Here is a 25625-nt window from a genome sequence, read left to right on the forward strand (position 1 = left end):
CTTCATTTGAAAATCATAAGCTAAACAATGTAATGATTTTTAAATTCCTCCTTTCTAAATCATTCTGTGCATTGAATAGATTGATGATTGAGGAAGTATCTGAATACAAAAATATAAGTGAGAGGAAAAAAATTGTTTGCAGTTGTGTGAATTCTACCATAAAGAAATGAAACTATATTAAATTAAATGATTAAGAAAGACTTTAACATTAAGGTCACCATATGATGTTGCAACCCTGTGGATAATAACCTGCATGGAGATTGGTAATAACGACAAATGTTTTATCTTTTGACCTTATGCTTATTAAGAGAGACACTTACAGTTTTCTCATTTTACACCACTTTGTTTAGAGGTAAATTTTCAAAAGGAGATAAGGAGAGAGTAAAGCAGTCAAGTCTTTCTGTCACTTGCATTTTGTACATCTTGCCTTTGGACACCTTTAATTTGGGCAACAGATTTGATTCATTCTCATGCAAAACCTTTCCCTGCATCAGGGATAGATTTTTACTAAATTTTGCTGAGGAGCATATTTTGCCAGTCTAATACCTATATAATTTAATTTTGTATGACAGATATCCTGCTTTTTCCTTCCTGAACAGAAGCTGAGGTGTTTCTGAAAACATGCTTGCTGTCCTCACCTCTGCAGTCTAAGGGCAGTGTGAGGTTAGCAATACATACATTTCTGTAAAAACACCAAACACATATGTTATCAGTGAATTCACTGTATTTTGAAAATCATGGGAACATATATGTAGTAAAAGGTATTTTAAAACATGCTCTAATTCCTTTAGAGAAGAAATGAGTATAGATCAAGCAGTTAGATCAGTTAGGCTGGGGCAGGGCTGAGTTCAGTGAAGCTGCATTGGGCATCATGAACGTTACCCAAGGTATATGTCCAAAGCAGAACAGGCACTGGGCTGTACCTGCTTCCTGAGAAGCTGTTGGTGTATCTCAGCCTGAGAAGTCAGCCCTGCTGCTTCATGAGCAAACAGTTGTTTGTCTGCTGAAAACTTTTTTGTGCTGTCTCCAGCATCCAAATACCCGCAGGGTAGAAGTCTCATTGTTTCATAACCATTTTCTCTTCCCTAGTAACACATGCACCTCATCATGTGCAGGGTGGTAGGAACCAGGAACATGTGTTTGTTTTTATTATTATTTATCTGGCTCTGGCAAGTACAGAGCCAGAATATTTCTAATGTTTTGAAACTCTGTTTTTATTTTAGTGTCTCAATGACACTTTCACTTCTTTTCTTCATAACTGTTTCTTACCTCACTATATCTTTCAAAATGTAAATGGTAAATTAGTTCACACAAATATGTTCCTCTAAATATTATCCTTTACACATATTCTTATAGTTTCAGTTTTCAAGATGAATCATTATCTAAAAAGTAAAATTAATTATAAATATGTAAAAGGCTTACTGTTAGGGTGTCTTAGGAGTTATATGTAATTTAGAGTGGCAACGATTCATGGCTTCTCTTCAATTCTCTACACGTGCCTTTGAGGTGGCTGGCGTTGCCCACAACTATGTCATTTGTTTCCCTTTGATTTTAATGACTGACATCTTACTTTTGGCATGCTTCCTTCTGCTGGGCTATAAAAAAAAAGGAATGTGCAGATGTGGGGAAAAAGCAAAGCCTGGAAATATCTGAAATTAATAAAAATAGTAATAAAAGATCAGAAAGTAGGTTTAATTTTGCTAGTACATTAAGAAAAAAAATCTGTGGTAGCCCTGTTGGCATGGAGCAGAAAATTAAAGTATGTGTAATACCATCTTTCAGTTAAAGGATGATCAGTTACAGATGTCATCCAGGAACCAGTAACTTGGTCTCAGATACTCATAGGCAGGTACTGATGTCAATTGTTGTTTTCTGTCATAAATTCAGTAGAGATTAATGAAGTAATTTACCATCTATTAAAAAAAAAATATTGATGCGTCAGCTGACTTTTTATCATTGTAATACAAGAAACAGTAAAATGAGGACTCAAGAATTTAAAATCCATAAAAGGAAACATTGTTACACAGTGAACAATCTAATTTTTCATTGCCAAACTGTATTTTTTATTAAAAATCTGTGTAGTGTTCAACATGTGTACACACCACACACCCCCAGAAATGCACGTTAATAACTTGTAAAAGATGAGAAGGGCATTTTGTAGTTTATTTGTTGGTTTGGTTTTGGTTTTTTACCCATGAGGAAAAGTCATGTTTGCATGCTTAACATCTGCCTAAAGGTCTGCAGAAATGCAGGTACTGGTGAGGTGTAGGGGAGGGAAGATTCCTTTCTCATTACAGAGACTTGTGCATTTCCCTGTAAAGCAGCCAGTAATAGCTGCTGACTGGGAAAGCAAAGGAATTAGTCTCCCTGCTTAAGGAAGCCACTCAGCTCCTGTATGTTTTGTTGTGCACTATTATGTGATTGCTGTAGCCTTACAATGAAGGAAAAAAGCAATAAAATCTAAATTGCAAAAATATGAAGTTCTCGCTGAAAATTGTGGTGAGAATATCCAAGATCATAATCCTTGACTGAATGTTCTTGTTCTTAACAGGTTGCATTGCTACTACTGTAATTAATTAAAAACAAACAAACAATCAATTATTTCTCACGTGGGTTCTGATGCTTCTTCATGCGTGGATTTTCATGGTCATAGTGAAAAACCTCCAAAGTGGCCAGTGAAATTTCAGACTAAATTATTAGTCTTAGAAAGGGGCAACTAAATGCTTAATACTCATCTGTGGGTAAAGGTTCTCATAAGTTTTTGAAGAAATGAGGACATCTTTTTATTGGTAGAACACAGAAAGATCACAGGTTAAATTTAACTTTCTTTGCCAGTGAGGGAGAAATAAGATTAATCTTTGTTATTTGATACTATCGTTTAAGGTAACACATTATTGTTTGATGCTAGGTGATGAAGTGACCATAAGCCAATTTTGTTTCTTTTGGAGACATTGGGAAAAAAAATTGTTTTCCAAGGCAGTGGTGTTCTGAATTTACTTGGTAGCTTAAGAGTGCTCCATTTACTTTCTTTTTTTCCTCTTTTTAGTAGCAAACTATGAAAGTTACTATGAGTGTTCTCTTTAAAACACAAAAAAACCCAGGAAGTTATTGTTAGTTATTGCTAAAATTAATTCCTCAGGGGGACATTAATCTTAGGACAACATAGCAAAATAATACTACTTATACAGAAAGAAACATACTTTGTCAATAACTCTGAGTTTCCCATGCAGTTGTTTAAGGCAAGTATTGGACATGGAAATTCCTCTTGGAGACCCTGACTGAACTAGATAGTATGTGACCAGGTGACTAGAAATGGCACCACAGCTTGTGCAGGACCAAGTGGCTCAAGCCTGAGCAGGCTGCTTGCTTTTTGGAGCACATAACACTTGAGGAGGTCACTCCAGACCTTGGGTGTTGGCTCGTGTGTTCATACCTACCGAGCAGTCTTGCAGTCTGGGTAACTGGCTTAGCTCTATCTAAGACAGGCTCTAACCAGCATTTAACCTGAGACTTTTTTGCTTTTCCTCCCTCAGGTAATACAACTGAGGGCACTAACTTGCTGTATGAGAGCTTGTATTGGGATGTGTACAGAAATGCCTTTGCATTGGCTCTTGACAGAGCTACCTCAGGTGGCTGCTGCGGGGCCAGCAGAGCCCCCTGAGCAGAGTGGTGCCCCTGTGCTGGGGCTGGGGCCTCCCTGCAGATGCTGTAGGTGTCTCGAACCCACTCTCGGCGGTCACGGCTCCCGGGAGGCTCTGCAGCTGGGGCACCGGGTCGTGCTGCCGGCGGAGGAGGGTCCTTGCCCAGCCGGGCCCCGAGCTGGGCCCTCCGCCCTGGCCTGCGCCCTCTCTGGGTGCACCTCTGGGTGCTGCTTCTGTGAAAGCTCCCATCAAAGCCATGTCTGGCTGAAGGACAAGGGGGCCTTTGCTCTGCTGATCCCAGTGGCTTTCACTTGGCTGTCCTTTACGGTGATTATGCTTCCCTTGTTTTTATTCCTTCTCAGCCTGAGATGGGCACTGCAGTGCCTCTGACTAATGCACCAGTTCTTAGTGACTTTAAACACCTCTATGCTGCATGCAAGTCATTGTTCTATCTCCATTTGAGCACTTGCAAATTTGGCAATAATGGTGGTCTCCAGAATGGCAATTAGTGAAAGTAGGTTGTATTTTGTGACCAAGCAACCAAGCTTGGTTTAATCTTGTTTGTCTCCACACCCTCACACACCCCCCACACCTTATTTTCAGCTACATGTCAGCTTGCAGGTAATGGAATTGTAAATTGCCTTACAGACACTACTGATAAGTCTTCATTTGGTGCCAATTCTTAGCCTTTTTCTTTTTAAAAATTCACTGTGTTAGTTCAGAAATATCTGCACTCTAGGATTGGTAAAATCTCAGCGTATAGTAGTAACATAGCTGTCTTTTCTGTGATCCTTGAATCTCTTCAGGCATAACGGTACATGGATGTTGTATGTGATGGTCTTCTGCTCTTGTGTTCTGCTATTGCTTTCATGGATAACACTTTCCAAGTTGAAAACAAAAGCATTTGCATTGCCAAAGACAGAAGACATACTGCAAGGCAAAGTCTCTTCCTCAGTGTCTGTGTGTCACATTCACTATTCTGCCATATAAAAACTAAGTAGGTGCTATAAAGGCTTTTAAATGAAGCTGTGAATTTCTTCACTGAGTGGTATGAGTGCTTTCATTGAACATTTTTCTTTACCTATTCTGTTATCATTAATTAACTGTAATGCTGCCACAAAATAAGCTCTTTCTGAGGTCAGACAGTCAAGCGTTCAAAGAGAGGGAAGGTTTGGGAGAACTGGGAAGATATTTGCTCTTTTTTGTATGAACTGCTTTCTTATGCCTTATTAACAAGGAGGAAGGCAGCAACATTGTTTATGTTAAGCTCTACTTTGATGGAAATATTTGTTTCTTTGAAAACCTGCTGTGTCTGTTGATATAGCACCAGTTTCAGCTTGGAAAAAAAAAAAAAAAAGGTTGGATAAGACTGAGAGAACTAATAATATCTTCTCACAGGAGAAATATGTTTGAAAATATCCACCATTCATATAGCCTGACTCATTCTAAAACACACTATTTTTGTGTAGCAGTGTTTGTTTTTCTGAGTCTAAGGATAATGTTCTCCTTGAGGCTGTTAGCAGTGTCCAGTTGGACATGGCTTTCAAAGGGGAAAGAATCAGCCCCATCCTTATCACTAGTGTAGGCTTTAAAGTGACACAGAACCTGCCACCTGTTGCCCATCACTATTGTCAGGTCTGTAAATTATGTACCATTCCCTCCAAGTCTGAACAGGGATATGTACTGAACTAGGTTTAACTTGATGTTATTTTTAGAACAAATTACATGATTGCACACTATTTCAAAGGCCCCAGGTAATAAAGTACACAATTAAACGTATCTGTCTGACTCTCTTCATTTTTCTGTGTGGCTTTAGGTATAAAAACTTAACTGTTTGTTTTCCAGACTCTTGTGGTAAAGATTTTGGTCCTACTCTGGGATTGAAAAAGTCCAGTTCTCTTGAGAGTCTTCAGACTGCTGTGGCTGAAGTTAGGAAGAATGAACTCCCCTTTCACAGACCCAGGCCTCACGTGGTCCGTGGTCGGGGGTGTAATGAGAGTTTCCGAGCTGCCATTGACAAATCTTACGATGGACCTGAAGATGCAGAAGAGGGTATGTTGCTAATTGCACTTGCTGAGAGAGGCACCTTCACTTAGCACTGCTGAGGGCCAGCTCAATAAAGTACATCAGCTAATTATTTAGTCCAATTGAAGTTGATCGTGTGTTAAAAGCTGCTTATGTCCTCCACTGAATAGAGCTGTCTTTGCAGTACCCCATACAACCTTGACTGGGTTTAGAGTAAAATCTTTCACTGATCTCCTTTGCGGCAGGGGTAGGTTGAAGGATTCAGAACTCAATCCTTAAATAATTACATTGTTTTAACTTCAAGAAGCAGCTGCCTTCTTCAGATTACATTAAAAATTATCTCGCTTGTTTTACAGAGCTGTCTACAATTCCTCCTTCTCTGACCAGGAAGTTTGTTTCCTGTTATAGACAAGGCAGAGTGTATTGATAGCACCCTGCTGCTCATTCTGTCACCATGGGCTTATAGCCCTCAGTCTGGAAATACATATCCTTTAGCATTAAGCATAAGACTGTTCTTGAATGCTGAGCCCTCCAAATAGAAACTGCACAGCTCTTCTCCAACCAGACAGAACAGAACAGTTCATCTATTTCCTTTTCAGCCATTAAAATAGAAAGATTTCAGGGAGTGAATGAAAGAGTTTTGTTACGTAGGTTGGTTATACTAGTTGCCAGAATCTCATGTCTAAGTAAGCACTCAGTGTTTGCTTCCCAGCATGTCAGTTTTCCCAAGATGATGGAGGTTAACAAGCTAGATTTCAAACAGAATAGTCTTTTACCATGTCAGAAGTTTTGTATTTGGCATAACAACTAAAAAAGAAGTAATTTTAAAAAATTAATTCAATTTACAATAGAAATCTATTTGAATTCACTAGGTAGATATGTTTACTCTGCTTTTTAAACTATTCAATTAAATGAGTAAGTGTTGTGAGTCATTTGAGCATTTTCTAGGCACTCAGGCTGTATTTCATGTGTTTGCTTTTTGGGAGCCCCTAGCCATCCTCACTGCTTCTTCATTCTGTGCAGATGGTTTCTCTGATAAGAGCTCTCACTCTGGTCAAGAAACTCGGAACATGGAATCTGCCCTTCCAGGGAACCCTGAAATAGAAGATGGAGAAACCCATGCAAAAAAAGACAAAAAAAATAGAGAGAAAGAGAAGAAGAAGGAAAAGGGCAAATCTAAAGTAAAAGAGAAGAAAAGGAAGGAAGAAAATGAAGATCCAGAAAAGAAAAAGAAGAAAGGCTTTGGTGTCATGTTGAGGTATGGCATTTTAAAAAGCAAAACAGCCACTCATTCTCATTATAACATAGGAAACAACTGATACTCTCATAAAATAGGGGGAAAATTATTTCACTTGGACTCAAAATAATGTTTATGTTATTTAAAAAGAAAGCAGTTTATACTTTTACATCAAACTTGTAGCTAAGGCAAAAGACATTTGGCAGACAAAATGACTTTTTATGCCTTTGAAATTCATTCCCATATGTCGTAAAAGATTCAAGGTTTCAGACTAAAAACAAGTGTGTGTCAATGGGGGAGGCTTTGTGGGGAATATTTCTGAGTAATACCTGACCCACTCCTACGCTCAGGGTTTGCCTTCTCTTCCTTTGCTTATCTGCTTCCTTCATGAGCTTTGGGGAGAGCATGATTGCTTGTGTTACCATAAACAGTCTAGTACATTTTCAGCTGCTCAAAATCATTAGCTATGCTAAAATCTTGGCTTCACAGCTTCAGCCACTGCCTGCAGTGGTCAAAAGCTCACCATCCTCCCTGCCCAACATACAAGTGTTTGGATTTCTTCTGTGACTTTTGGTTGATTTTGCTTCTCTGGAATCACCAGAGATTAGGCAAAGTTTTTTAGGCCATTTCCTTGCTACTGCTGGAGTCTGTGATGCTGTGGACACTCTTGTTGCTATCACTCCTACCTCTGGAACCCATTTAGTCTATTGAGGATTAAAATGTTTCCATTTAAGTAGACCTTTTCAATTAGTATAGGGCATCTGAATGAAATTTAATGATCACCTGGAGAAGATAAGAACACTAGACCATGTGATGTGGTTACTTGTGGCACCGAACATTTAATGTTAGCTTTAGGAGGCTATTGGTGCTTCTTAGGATGCTGTGCTATAGACAATCCAGATACATACAAAAGCCACAATCACTGCAAACTAGTAAACTAAGAAATTCAGCTGCAATATCATTCACTTATAGTTATATTCATTGGGACAGTGATATATGAGCTGAAATTGTTGCTTTCTCTTTCTACATCCTGTGGAGTCAAACAGCTCATGTTCTATTGATGTGGAAGGCTTTAGCTGACTTGCTTCCATGTATTTTCAATATGAATCCTCAAAATTGTCTTATCAACTTTTGAACACTCTAGAGATATTGTGAAAAATATACAAGGATGCTTATGTGCCAAATTTGCATGATTTCAGCAGTTGTTAGCATTCATAAGATGAAGGTGCATCGTTACACCAGTCTGCACTCAAATGGGGCTCTTTAGGAATGCAGCGAATGCACACACTCACACCTGTGCATTGCACGTGCATTTGTGTTCATACTGTTTAAAGAAATAGGGCTTAACATGAAACAGTAGTCAAAATACTGAATAATTAGGAGGATGACTTCAACAACTCTCTTGACTATCTTAAGCTTTAAATCTATTTTCATTCTTTTTTACTCTTTGGTGTGAGTAGGGCTGTTGGAAGACGAGGGAAGTGACAGAGAGGTCTGACAAAATCATAAGTATTCTTTTTCATGTGTCACTGGCAAATTCGAAGTTTGAAGTGGAAAGTCTTACAGACATATGATGCCTGAGTCAAAAAGAACATAGGACAACATCAGAATCCAAAATAAGTTATTGTAGTTGGCAGAAAAATCTGATAGTGATCAATACGCAAAACTGGGAGTGGTAGATTACCAGTTTTAGTGATTTCCTTTTTCAGAATGTATTTTACATTTTGGTTGTATATGAGCTTTATACATCTATTCTTCTCACAAGCTTGATTTTTATTTAGATTAATAGTCTTCCCAGCAGACAGTAATTGTTAATAATATTTACTTATCTGCATGGCATCACAGAATGGGCATTTCTATTCCACACTACTGGAAATCTACAAAGCCGCAAGGATGGAAGCAAGAGGTTAGAATGAACAGAGGAGGAGTTGGTTTAAGAGCTAACAACTCAGCTAGAAGGTTTTTAGAGGATCCATGTCCTCGTCAGTGTTTCTTCCTAGTATTTATAAATTTGTTCTTGAAAAGAAATCCCTGCCTGAGAAGATTAGAGTCCTAGGGAATTCCAGCCATGATAAAAGTGAAAGAGGGGTGATGACCTATAAAGACCAAAGAGCAAACAGTGTGAGTTTACAAAACAATTTGGGGCCATGTGTCCTGCTCAAGATGGGCAAAACCAGGCTGGTATTTTTTCAGGGAGAAACTGCTATGAATGACATAGAAAACAAGTGAAAAAATGTATTATCTGAAAATGTTTTTAAAATAAATAATAGAAAGCTAATGGGGGAACTTAGGAGGGGTCAAATACTGCCTAATACGAAAATCAAGAGGTATTTTTCAGACTGAAGTTTTGGACTTATCTGAAGAATTAAGAGTGTTGGGAGGACTAGGGAAGACTGCTGTAAAATGGTTTGAATTAACAAGTATTCTAGCATCATAGATGGAAAGAAACAGCCAGGTTTTTTATGACATTGTGGTGATGAAACTGGCATGTTTTATTGGTAGAACATCTGTGAAATGAAAGAGAGAAGCTGAAGACAAAGTTGTGAGCTTCTGCAGAGGGCAAGGTGACTACTAATTCTTAGTAGCTTAAGAGAAAGAAATAGAGAAGTATTTAGAAACAGAGATGAGCTCAGTTTTTGACATGCTGAATTTAAATTGGAAGGGAAACCTGCTATATGAGGCATTATAAATGTAAACACCTTAAGGGAGCAGAAAAGTGGAAGAAGGAAATCTGTTGTGACCCCTTTGTAGGTTAGGGTTAGGGTACAACTGTGGTGGTAGTTGCACTGTGATCCCCCATGTGGAAGACCACCAAAATGAGAAGCAAGGAACAGAGCCCCCACTAGACTGACAGGAGGGAAAGACCCAAGAGAAAAGTAGTTAAGAAAGCAACCACCAGGAACAGGAAGAGGGTGTATCTACCTGGGACCAGGTGATGCTATGAATTTTCTAAACTCATCCAGTGACTGCAGCCATGTAAGTGATTGATCCTACTGAGAGCTGGAACCCCATACTGATACATTCTCATACTGTTTATAATTTGTGGTCTGCTTTGTTCAGAACTATTTTGGCTGTGCCTGCATAGTTCTGCTCTTTTATGTACAGATTTGCTGAACCCATATCAAGATTGGGTTGAGATAAGTAGGAGATGAGTGTCTGTGGTGAAAGCTCCAGGACCAGAAGGACAATTAAAATATTTCTGAGATCATGCCAGGAGGCTCAGTGCTAATGAAGACACATGTACTTGCTGGCAAATTACTAGGGTTCATGTGTGAAGGACAACAGAACGTAGAATTTGAGGCTAAAGCAGGTACTGGAAGTGTCACAACACTATGGCAGGGGTTTTGTGCTATACTTGCTGGATCCTATATACAGCGATAACAAGTTTTGTCCTGATAGTATATCCATGTAAATTGTCTTGTTTCTACCTTACAATCAATAACAAAGCATTTCAAAATATTAAAACTAAACCCAAGTATTTATCTGTAGTACAAGAAGCATGGAGCTTTAGTCTTCTGCATCTGAGATTTTTGAGCATATTGGAATTGCTACTGCGTTGGGTTTTTACATTTATTTTTTTTTTAAATTTAACAACAGAAAATAGCAAAGCTGTTAGCGGTTGCTAACAGATTTCACTTAGTGCCTCATCTGTTGCTCAGCTGCTATTTACTTGTAGTTCCTGGTCTTTTTTTACACATATGAAAAAAAAAAAGAATGATTGCTTTGCTGCTAGCTTTTCTTGGATAGAAGCTTTATTTAGGTTACTGTGATTCAGGGAGACCATCAAGAAATCATGCTTTTATTTTTGTGATCATTGTTTTCAAAAAAGTCTCGTTGTTTTACCCAGTATTAGCTGGAGCTCTTGGCTGCTGCATTTTAGTAACTGTGGCACTTGGAGCAAAGTAGGTTAGTACACTGAAGATTTGAAATGGAGATGACAGTGACTTAACTGATTAATTAAGTCTTTATAGTCCAAAGCACTCTTTCACTGTGGTGCATACTGCAGTGTTTGTGTGTCCTGATTTGGTTGGTTCTGATGCTTAGATAGCCTGGCTGAGTGCCTGATGTGTGGGTGAGCTGTCCAAAGAACAGAAGCTGATTCTGTTAACTGTCTGTATGTAACATCAGCTAAGAGAGCATTATATTTTACTTTTTGATGTTTTTTTGACCCAGTGCACCATCATAGCTCACCAAATAACCCACAACTAGACAAGAGACAGCAAAGCAAATTGATTATTTATTTTTTTTTTAATCAGGGAAACAGCTACATTAAATACTTTCATTAGTGGAGCTGTGAATTAATGTATAGAGCAGTCTCAAGAAAAAGCCAGTGTTTAACATCTATGTTGAAACTCTTTTGGAACAGCAATAATACTCAGTTCTGTGCAGATACATAACAGCAGCAAGAGTATGCAATACCACATTCAGTTCTTGATTCATCTCTTTTCTTACAGTGAGCTGACTGTTCCTTCCAGGGCTCAGTGAGTCTTGAGGAGACTGCTGGACCTCAAATCAGCTTCCCTGCACTTCTTTTTGCAGGTGTTTAGTATTTTCATAAGCAGCATTATAGTGAAATAGAGTATTTGTGCTTTTGAATAAAGGTAGTATGTAATGTCATTGGTTTAGAACTGTCAAAATGCCCTGTGAAGTGGCTCTGTAGGCTGTTTGGAAGGGTTAATTAACCCCTCAGTGCAGGATGTTAAAAATCCCTGATGCTAGGCACGAATGCAAAATGCATTCCTCAGTTTATTAGGTGAGGAACTCTAGATTTTATATTTGTGATCTATAGTTATTTAATTGCCATGCTTTGAAATACTATAAAAATATTATTTGCTAACAAAGGTAGGCTTTGTGTTGGTTTCTGAATTAACTTGGAAGAAGACCGAGCCTTTAAATCACCAGGGAAATATGACCTCAGCTATGCAGAGCTAGTCTGTATCCTAATCACAGAGCAGTTTTTACAGTTCTGGTGTGTAATAAACATAAGTTTATATAGCTCTCTCACTACCTTTTACAGATAGCGATTGTAAAAGTTCTGTGCAGCCCTTTCAACTTTATGGGTATGAAGGTAAGTTAGCTAGTGAACTACAGCCATTCCAATGGCATTTTAATAGCTAGCTCCCTGAGACAGAAGTCACTAGTTTTTTCATTTAAAAGAAAATCTAAGAATAAGCATGTAATTGGTGCCTTGGAGTAAAGAGTTTTTACAGACTGGAGAGCAGTGGGAGAACGCCCTCTAATTCAGTATTTATGTCTAGGCTAGATTCTTGTCAAAGTTCAGTTGACTCTTGTCAACTTCAATTTACTAGTTCACTAGCAAATGTTTTCAAAATTAGTATAGGTGAGAATATTGCATCTCACAACTATTGCCTGTCAACCATGACCGACATATTTGTGCATATATACGTATAACTGCAAGTGCAGAAAGCAGGAGTATGTATGTATGTATTAGTTAAATTTGCTTTTTCCTCTTCAGAAATAGTGCTCTTTCCCACATAACAGTTCATCTTAAATTATTTACCTTCCATTTCACAATGGGAGGCATGAATATTTTATTATTTGTCCCCTTAATTTTCCAATTTTCCTTTGAGCTAAGTGCCTTAGTGATTTTAATTTTTCATTCTAGTTGGAAGACAGAAATGACCTTTTTTTTGTTATTACTATTATAGGCCTTGTGCTCAGAATGATACTTTTTACAACCAGCACTGTTGAGCCTGTAATGGTATTGCAGAGTAGATAGCATAATACACAGATATTGACTTCCATTAAGTGTAGATTATGGAGATTTTTTTTTTCTTTGTGTTGCCCTGGGAAGTTGAGCATTTCAGAAGAACAGTTATCAATAAAATGAAGAAAGAGCAAATAATAGGGATGTGATTTGCTGGAGAGAGGCTGTGCATATAATTTTTAATGCATTTATGTGTATGCACATATGCTGGAAATCAGTATAAACATGGATAGTTTAAAAAACCCACAAGACTAGATTAAATTATAATTTAATTTGGCTCTAAAGTTATTTAAGATTTTTTTTCCTCAACAGCAAAATAATCTGAGATGGATCATGCCTGTGTATTTGATAGACAGCATCAGTTAATCAAGCAGATGAGTTATTTAGAGGCCTTGATTTCTTTTTGCCCAAATTCCCACTTTTCAAATAGGTAAATTTGTAGATAAAGTTTCCATTTCCTTTAAAGAGCACAAGAATATGAGGGAGAGGAGATCCCAAATCAATTTAATTTATCTCAAATTTCTCAAGTATTTTTAACTAAACAAACACCTCAATTTTACATGTGTTACTTTTTTCTTTTCCTCCACTGTATTGATTCCTTGTTGACTGCATTTGTAGTCAGACTAAAATGGAGAAAATAAGGAGGTTTTGTACTAAAAATTGCCTACTAGAGGCTTATTTGTTTAATTAAGCATCTGTTCTCCTCTTAATATGCATGCATAAATCTCATTAACGTTAGATGTATGCTAGTGCAGTGAAGACGAATAGACCCCTTACTCTCATTACTGAACTTGGATGACAAGATTTATATTTACTTAACAGATCAGAGCAGAAAGTTCCCTCTTGTCTGTTTAAAAGGACTGGAAATTACTAACTGTTTGCAAGGAGCATGCTTTTTGTGAAATAGCTGCATGCTCACTTCAAGTTGAAATATCTTTATTCAAGCCATTACTAAGTGGGGGGAAAAAAAAAATAAGAGAGAGAAAGAAAATAATACATTGTCTGTAAAGATGAACTTTGTGGACTGAACTATGTGACATGTCTACTTAAATGTATACTTGGCTATTCAATATTGACCTCAGTGTTTGCCACACCTGCTAAAAAAATAAAAAGGAAACTTCAGTCCTATTGGAAATATGACTAGGTCAGTTCTGGAGAGGGTATATTTCTTTGAAGTATCTGTCTTCTGACTCCCAAGAAATGCCCTCTGCAAAATAGTCCTAGAAAGCAAAGTGTATTCTTGATGAATACTAAACACTGTGGCAGTGTGTTTATCCTTCATTCCCTATACTTGGCTGGTACTTGTTCAAAAATCCATCTCTTATCTGAGTATACAACTTGAATTGCAGATTTTCCAGATAAGTTATGGTACATTGGATATTTCTGTATGCTGTATGGGTGTGTTATTGTTAAAGGTACTGGACCGTTTAAAGCCTTGCCCACAAGAAATGGAATTAAAGCTTTCTGAGCTGCATTTTGACCAACAAATACATATTTTGCTCAGGAATACAATGTGGAGTATGAGTTCTACTATGAGACACAAAACCCCAGCAATTTTGCTGATTTTCTATTTCAGTAGTTCTTGTAACAGGAACTTGATAAAAGAGGTGGCTGGGAGCAGAGACAACAATTAACAGAGAAATTACACAGAAGGGGCTCCTGACAGATTCCTTAACTACAAAGTTCTGGCAGGTGCTAGTTTTATAGGTAATGCCAGTAATAGTCATCTGTAGAGAAAATGAAAGGTACTTATCTCACTGAATTACAACCTATACTAGACAAAGCAGTCAAACTAAAGTAATGTTTATATTATAACGCAGAGTCATTGATTAAATGCACATGTCATCTGAAATCCAGTTGACATTTTATGTTGAAATGATTGCAGACATTTAGCCATTTATTTAACTATTACTTTAAAAAAAATGTGTCTCTACTTGTTATTAATAGAAGAAAGTCAGACCTGACCAATATTTCAATAGGCTGACCTTTTGTTTTTCTGACATATAAAAGGAACAAAGCTTCTTTTGGGGTAGTCACAATTTCAGAGCATATGAAGTATGCTACCTTCAGAAAAAACTGACCCCTTTGAACCACTCCGAGTCTTTCTTTCCTCTTCTTATCCATACAGGATTTCTGAAAGAAAATGGACAATAGATGGTTTAGGAGATAGTAAAATAGTCTGAGGGAGGCTTCCTCAAATGCTTGCTCTGCTGCTGATTTTTTTGTGTGACATTAGTTAACTCACTTAGCTGCTCTGACCCTACCATTTATCCTTATACAAAGCTTATCCTCTGTGCTTGTAGAAATAACAGCATTTCCCTACTTATGAACATCATTCAGAAAAGCATAGTAAAAAATAAATACATTTAAAAATTAATCTGGCTACTCCTGTAAAAGTATAGCAGGTGAATAGCTTTATTTTTAAGAAAATAAAAACAAAAACCTAGTAACCTTTTCTGTGATTTTTCCTAAATCAGTTTTACTCTGATCTCTAGGATTCTTCTTTCTCTGAGTACTTCTTACTGTCTTTCCTTTTACTTTTCTCCAGTGATTCCAGTTCTTCTCATTTGTTGATCTCCTGTTGCCCAGTCTTATTCCCATGTGGCAGCTCTCCATTTTCTTTGTAACCTTCTCTCATTATTGCTTACCTTCCCAACCATTTTTAGCAAACTTTCTCTCTTTGGAGAAAAAAAATAAATTAAAAAAAACCCACAAAAAAAAAAAATTAAGCAAGCCTAGCTCAGTTTGCTTGCAAATTCAACCTTCTGCAGTTGCACTGTTATTGAGAACTGTTGAACAGAATACTGGGTCACTCACCTGTACTCCTTCTTGCAACTGCTAGTTCATGAGATGCCAAGCTGGGGTTTCCTCCTTTCTGTGCTACCTCCTACTACAGGTATTCTGACCTTTGGAAATGCAGTTTGGAATATAACGCCTCAGAATTATAGTTGACCTTCTAATCTTTTACCCTGATTTTATGCTGCCTTGCTAGAAAAAAATTGATTTGTCATTTGAAATTTAACATGGGCAAACTGATTTCTTTCTCTGCAAATTGTTCCTCTTTATGTCCTTGCTCTGTCATCGTGGAAACTTAGCAGCATCTCTCCTCTCTTACAAAAGCTCCTACATGGGATGACATCTTTCAGTGAACCTTAAACCCGCTCAGTGCAGCAGTGCCTAAACTTCTTCTCTTTCTGCTTGGACTCCTGTTACTTCCAGATTCTGTCACTTCCTGTCATGGATCACATTGCTGGGTCTTGTTCCAAATACTCTCACCTTCCCCTGCCACCACAGCACCAACTTTGTCTCCTCCCCAGTTTGGTCTGTTTTACCACATGAGTGTGGTAACATACTGCTTTAAGCAACCATGAATGCTCACCAGCCAGCTTGTCTCAGTAGCACACTTTTCAGTAGCATGTCCAGGCAGAAAATATTTTATATAGCCTTTCAGCTTCCCTAAGATTTCCCTCAGCTGTAAAACTTCCATGATGTGTATGAACATTGGCAGGACTAAATGAGTGATGAAGTAAGGCTGTATATCCTTTCCACCCCAGCTCCTACTTTCTATCTCTGTCCACCAGAGTAAGAAAAGCTCTTTACTGCTTCCTGTTCTACGCTACATTTGGCTGTGTCCCATTCACCTCCACCTGATTCGTTAGGACATGAATGCAAAGGTGCTGGATTGATCCTTACCCAACAGTTCCAGCTCATCCAGCTGTTAAGTCTAGTAGTTAACTAGAGTTAATTCAATCTTCTTAAGCACCTCCAGCCCTCCATCCTCTGAAACAATGCTTGTTTGTCACTAAGTTTACACCCTTTTTACCTTCTCCTCCTCTCTCTACTCCATCTGCACCCCTGGCTCTCTCTTGTCCTAGCTGTCACCCAGCGTATGCTAATCAGCCTAGCAGAGCTTGTTAGTTTGGGCTTTGCCTTCTGTGTATGTTGCTTGTACACAGCACCTTGTCATGAGGATCAACTGGTCTGATATCTTGGTGGTCATCATTCTGCATGGCATTTGCCATAGAAGTTAATTATGCTATGGAGTGTTTTCCTCGCAGAAATACTTAAATTCAAAGAACCTTCTCCTGCTTGCTTACTTCATTCAATGGAAATGGCATCTCTAGGGTCTTGTCTCGGACCTGGGGCCTTTGAGAGCATTTGATCTTGCTCTTTAGAAGACTTGGAATAATTCTTAGTGGTGAAAATGACTTTTGACTTCCCACTTTTGTCTTCTTTTTTTTTTTTTTTTTTTTGAGAAGAAACAGTAAAGAATTAATAAAAAGGAACGTGGGCAAATCTAAAATGTTAGCCAAATGCTGACATGAAAAAAGTATCACCCTTTGTTTGTGTGTATATTATATAAACTCTGAGATAAGTGTCACCACTGGTTTAGGAATTTTAAAAAGTAGTTCAGATCTTGAAAGTTGACTCAAAAGGCAAAAAATTGCATGTGTGTATATGTAGTACAAGATACACAGGCCACTAAATATCTGCTCTATAGTTCCTTAGCATTTAACTTCAGCATTAGGTTTGAAGTAATGAACTGTATGTCTCTGCCATTCATTGTCCTTTATTTGAAAGTAGTGAATACCTGGCCTCACACTAACCCCAGACTATCAGGCTGGATGGCAATAATGTGTAAATAGAATTGTAAAGCTTTTTTTCTGGTGACAGAAGGCCATCACAGTTGTCTGCTGTTTTCTTTCTAGTGAAAGAACCCTAGTGAGTAATGATTCGGGCACTTTTCGTTCTACCTCTGTCGTCTTTTTGTTTAGCTTTTTAACCTCTGATGTGGAAATCTGTATTACAGTAGCTTCGTGTAACAGACATCCTAATGCTCTGGTTTTAATTAAAATTAGATTGAGGAAATAAACAATTCAAAGAAGTTAGTTTTCCTCTCCAGCACCCTCCCCCCCCACCCCCCGGCTCCCCCTAGTATCCTCTCCATATCCTCTTCTGCTTTTGGAAGTGCTTGTTTCCATTCACATATTCTTGAATTGTTCAGCCCCCCTTTCAGACAGCAAGGAAGGACTAAGGAAACTCATTGTCATTCATTTAGACTTTTCAGCACTAGTCTTTAAATTATTTGTCTGTTTTGATGCAGTCTGCACTGTAAAATACAATTCTTAATATAAAAACTGTCAAAATGTGAAGATTTCACAAAACCAAACTGCACTGTTCTTGAGAAGAAATTTCCACTATATTGCTGCAGATCATTTTTGTTATGACTAGAATATACATATTTGTACACACCGGAGAGTGTGTGACTTGATCTAAATTACTAAAAAAGAAATTAGCAAATATTACTTTCCTTTAAAAAGGCAGATTATTAGGGCTGTAAGTGCAGCAATAGATTAATATACCTCTTTATCTCTGAAGAAGTCCTCCCCATCTTTTTCTTAATGAATTCCTATTTATGATATTTTAGCTTGATTGTCATGTTGTTGCTTCTCAAAGCATCACTCGTCTGCAGCAATGGAGGGTGCTGTAGGCAGGCTCAGGCAGAGCTCCAGGAACTGTGGGTGGAAATGGTTGAGGAAGGATATGTAGAGAAATTTCTATGTATAGATCTGCTTTGGATTCTCTCTGCCTATAGCAGTAGTGTTAGCTGCTTTGTTCCTGCATGTGAGATGTTTGCTCTTTTCAGTGATTTCTAAGTGGAAGTTGTATTTATGTGTTTGTAGTATGAATGCTGACAGTTTTCTGTGAGACCACAATGAGACCTGTAAATCCTGTGGTGCTGGCTCTTTTTAAACTGCACACCTTTTTGGTTTGCCCACAAAAATGATCAGAGGGCTGGAGCACCTCTGCTACACAAACAGGGTGAGAGAGCTAGGGTTGTTCATCTAAGAGAGGGGAAGGCTCTGGGTGGACCTTATAGCAACCTTCCAGTACATGAATGTGTTCCCCGGGAAAGCTGGTGAGGGATTGATTTGTTTACAAGGGCATGTAGCAATAAGATGGTGGGCAATGGCCTTAAACTAGAGTAGGGTAGATTTAGATCAGACATTAGGAAGAAGTTGTTTACAGTGAGGGTGGTGAAGCACTGGAGCAGGTTGCCCAGAGATGTGCTGGAGGCTCTATCCCTGGAAATATTCAAGGCCAGGCTTGACCAGGCTCTGAGCAACCTGATCTAGTTTAAAAGGTCCCTGCATACTGTAGGGGTCTGGGCTAGATGACCTTTAAAGGTCCCTTCCAACTCCACACATTCTATGATTCTATGAAGTATGTTGTACCCCGTGAATGATGAAAACTGTTTTGGCATGCAAGCTTGCTAATTCTGATAACTGTCTTTAGTCCACAGCACTGTAATAAAGGAAATTAGGATTTATTGCACCTCCTACATGGCAATTACTATTAAAAATCTGTGTTGCAGAGAGATTTCAGTGTTTTATAAAAATCTTACATGTTTCTGCATGCTTGGAGTGGAGTAAGGAAGCCACACTCATACAAAATATGTGCTCTAGTGGTCTAATTAAAAGAACACCAAGTTTCAGGCAGTCTAAAGTATGCTAATAAAATATTTCAATAGCAGTATCTTGATTTAGTTAATCCTTAATATTTATTCTTGCTTAGATACCAGCTTCCTTGTCTTGTGGGGGTATTCAGATTGGAGAGAATTAGTTTAATCTTTTTTAGTTTTAGGCTAGAGTTTAAAGAAGTTGAAAGATGGTGTTCCTGTCATAGTGGGAAGAAGGATCACTACTTACTGGCCCTAGACCTGCAGCAGAAAACTTACATTATACTATAAACTGCTGTCCATGCACTTGAATGCAATTGAAAGTAGAGCATGACAAGATGATCTTTCACTGAGGAAGATTAAAAAAAAAACAAAAAACAAACAAAAACAAACAGTAACCAACAATCCTAGATTAAGGGGAAAAAATAGAGTCGAAGTTCAGAATAACTAAATAGTTAAGATTTATCTCAGCGGTTGAATAACTTCTTGAGGCTTCAATACAGCAGAGCAAAGCAATAATCTACAGTTGTACTATATATGCTTCTATCTTTTTTTCTCTAGATATTTATTACAATGATGCATTCACACCATAGGGAAAGGCTACAGTGGAGCTAAAATGAAAATATATAGATAATTCTTTTGAGAAGTTGGTTAATTATGTGTATAGATTGTGTGTGTGTATAATTCATGCATCACACATGGAAACTTAAATTTTTCTGCCTTTGCTATTTTAAGCTGTTACCAATATTCCTGTATTTTTATGAAAGTGGTGGATTAGCACATATGTCTTTTAAAGTATTGTATAATTGATTTTCAGAATACCAAGTAAAGGCTGCTCTCCTTCTTTAACAGGCTATTTCTTTGTCTATAACAAGAACAGCAAAAGGTTAGGAGAGGTGGTGAATTTACATGTTTGAGTTATAAATACTCTAGGGCAGGGGGGCAAGGAGGTGTTTAAGGACTACAGAAGCTAAAAGCAGCTTCTTTACAGTAGAACAGTCTCATCATATCACTGTATATCTCATTTTCTCAAGGACACAGAGGCACACCAACATGTTGAAACACCCATGGCTGAAGATAAGCATGTTTAACAGAATTTTGTATTAATGGCTTGATGGGATACCAAGACCATTTGTTGATCTTTGCTGTCAGTTTATTGTCTTTCTCAGTCTTTGTTTATTTTGCATACATCAGCCATTCACTGAGTACCTTGGGACACAAATTGCCTATAATAGATCAAATTTACTGGTCAAAGGTTAAGTCACTCTCATGAGGCTGCTTGCCTGTGATAGCATTGTTATCTGTTGGCTTTGATACAGTATTTATTGCAGTAATGTAATGTTTTCACACAATCACTGAAGCTCAATAGAAAGTTCTAATGTAGGTGTTTCAGATAGATGACAGATTGGTGAATTTGGGCTGTTGTTAACTCGAGCAGATTTCTTTGTTAGGAATCTTATGTGTTGTATTTAGAACATGCCACTGAGATGGAAACTGGGACAGCTGTCTTCTGTAGAGGCAAAATCTTGTCTAGGGTGACTAACATTTTATGTTGTCCAGCAGTGTTTAGATCAGCTCCATTCTTAGGTTTCTACAAACCTAAATGGAAAATTATGTTGAACATCTAGGATTCTGTTCAGTAACCACTATGCAAGTCAAGTACAAACCTAAAACAAGCATACAAATGCAAAGGTTGATATGGAAAACTGTAATATAAATCCAAGGAAATTTCACACAGCAGCTATCAGAGGAGGAGGAAAAATACAAAATTAAATTGGTTGCATAAAATGTCATGCTAATTTATAAGCTAAAAGGAGAAGATTGTAAATTAAGCACTTAAGTAAGAGGTTTTCACTCTGTTTGTAAATATTGACTTTAAATGAGGTTTTTTAAGCAATACAAAAAAAGGTAAGCCAAAAGGTGGTTGATAGCCTTCTCAAGGACCCAGTTTCAAAGGCTGACCAAACAGAAGAGTGGGAGACCAAAAAAAACCAACCTAGGAAGCCACTTAAATTGATACAGTGTCTGTATACAGATAACTGAAGCCATGAGGTTTAATTAAAATCACCAAGTGGATATTGCTATCAAGAATGAGATAGTGAGGCTTAAACAGAATTTCTCTGAATGCATATTGGGAGTTTTAGGAGCAAGATAAATAAAAGAACAATTTTACTGTCAACTATAAGGAAAGGTAGTCATTGAAGAACAGCTCAAGCTGTCAGCATTTTCCAGGACCCCTGGATACCAAATTTCAAGGATAACCAAATGCTCTATAAAAGCATCTTGTGATCAATTGTATTGAATGGCACAGGCAAGTTGCACTGAATCAACACAGATGACAATCCATTTGGCTGAGCAGAGAAAGATCATTACAGACCTTTAATACTGCTGTTTCGGTTCAGAATCTGTCCATTTTGTAACTTGAATTTGTAATAATGGTGTTGGTCTCTAGAAAAACAAAGCTTTATTAAAGTCAATATGCTATAACAGTTCTGAAACACAGAACAAAGAAAGCTAGGAGACTACTGTAAGAAGCAGGTTTTATAACCTCTTTTGTTTGAAGCATACCTAAAATGTGTGCATTTGTATGACAACATAAACATTCCAGAAGACCAGACTAAATTTGCATGACCAGTGATGAGATTGAGGGCAAAAATGTTTACTGTTTCATGGCAAAAGGGGAAGGAATAGGGATCAGCTGCACAAGTGGTCAGATTTTATTGCTAAAAATGAAATAGAAATACCAGCTGAGGCCAAGCAGAGTGATCAGAAGAAAGGGTTTGAGGAACCTATTTAACCAACATTTACTTCAAAATAGTGGAGAGCATCCTGAAGCCTGTCAGTCTTCCTGAACTAAAAGAATAGCAGATGTTTCAAAGAGATATAGATTGGTCTTAAACCACAGAAATACAAATGTGTAGTGGCTTTGTGGCAATTTTTTTCAGTCCTGAGTCAAAGCTTGCTGAACTTAATGGAAGTATTGCACTGGAGGAGACCCGCAGTGTTCCTGGGTATGTACAGCTGTGATACTGAGGTGAGCTGGTATGAAGAAACTGGGAGCTCCTATGGTTCACTTCTTCCCTAAATAGTGAACCTAAAATTAGCATATTGTGGTTCTGTATTTCTTTTAGGAAATCAGTATCAGATTTATTATTTTTTTGTCTTCACAAAGAACTTTTAACCTATAATCTTGAAAACTGCAGTCTAAACTTAAAGATATTTCTGCTAATTTATTCTCACTGCTGTATAAAGATCTCTGAGACCAAATTCTTCATTTAGATGCATCTTTACAGTCCCATTCTTTTGACTTGTGTTTCACAGGAATAATTCCAGATGGAATTTAGCCCTGTAGTTCACAAAACAAAAAAAAAAAAAAAAAAAGAGAGAGAGAGAAAAATATCAGTTTTTTCAGCCATTAGCTTTGCTAGTTGTTCAGGCCTAAATGGAGTAAAAAGTGGAAGAAATTAGTTTTATTTCCTTAATAATATATTGCTGAATTCCCAGAGGAAGCAGATCTGAGAAGTACTATTTCTGCCATGTAGCACTCAGTGTTGGGCAGGGGAGAAAACAACCATTTTCTTTCTGAGAATTTTTAGATTTTCATACAATGTCTTCTGTGGTTTGAGACAAAAATTCTGAAATTCAAATGTTCCTCTTGGGATAATTCTGAAAAAGAAAAAGGTTTCATCAGTTAAAATACTTTATTATTATTATTATTATTCTTGATTTGCATTTTCAGAACCTTTTAGTAAGGACTACAGTGGATAATAATCTGAAGAGTCATTTTATTTGAAGTCCCTAATAGCTTATGTGAAAATACTGGGACACAAAAGAAAAATTGCTTACCAAACAAAAACTTGGTAAGATCTACAGTCTGCTTGCTACCATCTTAGAAGAGTGAAATGATCTTTTATAGTACTTTAGGAAAAGGACTGTAGTGATTATTGATCCCAAGGTCTAACAACATAAAAAACTGTGCATGGTGCAACTGAAAAATAACTTTTTTTTGTATAATCACTGCTAATATGAATTCTAAAAATTTGTCATATGACATTAGAACATGGAGCAGAGCTGAAAAGGACTTCAGATAAGATCAATTCGTGATACAAAAATGTATCCAAAAAGTAATAATACTAAACTTCTGATAAGGCACTAACTCATGGCTGTAAGAAAAAGATGGTGATGGCCAGTCAAGCTGCTGCTGCAGCCTGTAAGGATGTTTATAGGATTTAGTGTGGTACTGAAAGTGTTCTGAGAAAAGTAAGAAGCTTGCTCAAAGTAAAATCCTAGGCTGATAAACTCATAAGAAAGGCACTCAGCAGATTCAGCTGAAAGGTTATAGGATGAAAATGAGTAATAAAGAATAATGGCAACTCTCCAGGAGTGGAGAGGGAATATTAAACGTGACAATAAGGGCTTATCATTGTGCTCCTTAGTGCCTATTTTTTTTTTGCTGGTGCTCTGTGTCTTCTTCTTTTAATGAGAAGAAGAATACTAATTGAAGAGCTTCCCCATTAGTACTCTGGATCCCACTCTCTCCTAGCCTGTGTTCAGAATGTTGGCAGCTCTCCATCCTGTTAAGTAAGGGACAGTGAGAGAAGTGCATCCACCCTCCAGTAGCCCTACCTGGTCACTACAAAGAAGACTACCATATAATTTGAATTAATTAATAAAATACATTTAGAGATAAAATAATCACATCATTCCCCTCCTTTGAGCCCTGTAGCAGTAGCTTTCCAGGTTTCCCCCACCCATGCCAGCCAAGAATGCACTTTCTCCCCAGTTTGCCCCACAGATGTCCTGTTGCAGGACATTCCTTTCTCTTAACTGGTTACAATTCATGTCCACGTACAGATGCCCTTCACATCTTGTTTCCAAAATGAAAGCTGACATTATGGTTGTTACTGTTCAGCTATACATAAGGTGAAACAGACTTTCAGAAATCATTTACAGAAGATTTGCCATGACTATTGACATTTTCTGACAACCTAATTTTTCTTGTAGACTTTCCCCTCTCCTCCCATCTCTCCTCATCTCCCAACTCTTACCCTGCAAACAGAAATATATTTGGGAAAATTAAAAGGTTATAAATCAAACTTTTGAGGTATCTTTTAGTTGACCCCAGGTAGACGTTTAGATGGGGCTGATAGAAAGGTTGCAGGTGACATCTAATGACTGAGTAGTCTCCTGTGGAAATGTGCATTTACCCATAGTACATATGAAGCAGTTCCAGTTATGTACATATTTCATCTGTCACTGAATTAACCTGAAAAGCGTATGGGTCTAACCAGGTCCCTTGGATGGAAGGGCTAGCTTGGTGCTTGTTTGATAAAGAATTTTTTTTTCTCTTTTTTAAATATTTTTTTAACTAAAATGTAGCAGGTTTGTTCTGAAATGAAGCCACTGATATTTCCCTTGGAACCATAGGCTGCATAGACTTAAAAGCCCAGCATGTAACATAGAGACTTTGTTCCATTTACATTTTCTGTAGCTTGCACCATGCAGTGGTTTGGGGACAGAGGTGTTCCTGGAGTTTTATGGGGGGGTTCTTTATTTGGTTTGTTGTTGGTTTTTTGTCTGTTTGTTGAAATCCTGACCACAAGTGGCATTTGCAAATGGGTAATGCTGTCAGAGAAAACCAGCAAGAGATTCTAGAGACTCCAGTTAGGCAATACTGGTATTTTTAGCTTCTGGAGTAAAACAGTATGAACTGGGATTGAGTTTCAGGCTAGAGAAGTGCTAATTTTCAAGACTTTATTATTAGCTGACCCTTACAATGTAACTGGGAATCAATAATATTGTATACTGTTTCACTCACATTATATTAAAACTTGATAATTTGCCTTTAAAAAAAATGCATCTTCATTTTTAGTGTTGTAATCTTTTCATAATGAGTGGCTGAATTATCTCTGTAATTCATTACCCTCTCAGCTGTTAGATGAATGGGATATGTTATGGTTTGTCATTATTCTCCATGGTGGCAAGAACAGACTGGAGAGTTAAATCGTCTTCCGCTACATGGGCTATAGACATACTGATGACTTGCTGTGAGATTGCATTTAGTTCCAGGATCTCTGGTGCTTCAGAGTGTGATGCATTTCGGTGCCATGATGAACAAAAGCTTCTGATGGTTTATGTGGGTACACTAGAAGTGCAATTAAAGAGAAAGAGCAAAGCATGAAAATAAAATGTTGCTTTATTTTACAAGTGACTAGTTGAGTACAGAGGAAAAAGTAATAAATTATGCCAGGAGGGAAACAAATACAAAAGTTTAAATATATGGATATCTACATGAGTGTGTGTGTGTAGATATATAATGTGAAATACAGTATCATCTTAACATTGTTATGTACATACTTAGGACTGCATTGGCTCATTACCCATTGCATCAAGGATGCTCAAGTGTTTATTATGCTATTTACCAAATTATAGCTATTTCCTGAACAGCCAGCCTCCACTGAATATACTTGTGTTCTGTCCATCTTTAATAATGAAGCCTGCATTTTGGGGCAGAAACCTAGTCTGGCAATGATC

At 37.6% G+C, this 25625-nt stretch overlaps 1 protein-coding gene across 1 annotated transcript in view; it reads left to right on the forward strand.

The window, feature by feature from the left end:
- The first annotated feature begins 4124 nt into the window (after positions 1–4124).
- Positions 4125–25625, forward strand: part of LOC104397411 (partitioning defective 3 homolog B-like) — a 142740-nt gene continuing 121239 nt past the window's right edge. Inside the window, exons 1-3 of the mRNA XM_010007371.1 lie at positions 4125–4155; positions 5487–5693; positions 6690–6924. Of these exons, the coding sequence (XP_010005673.1) occupies positions 4125–4155; positions 5487–5693; positions 6690–6924 (473 nt within the window). The remainder of the gene's footprint in view (positions 4156–5486; positions 5694–6689; positions 6925–25625) is intronic.

This window comes from Chaetura pelagica, unplaced genomic scaffold (assembly GCF_000747805.2).
Source record: "Chaetura pelagica isolate M959 unplaced genomic scaffold, ChaPel_1.0 scaffold21, whole genome shotgun sequence".
NCBI classification, from domain to species: domain Eukaryota; kingdom Metazoa; phylum Chordata; class Aves; order Apodiformes; family Apodidae; genus Chaetura; species Chaetura pelagica.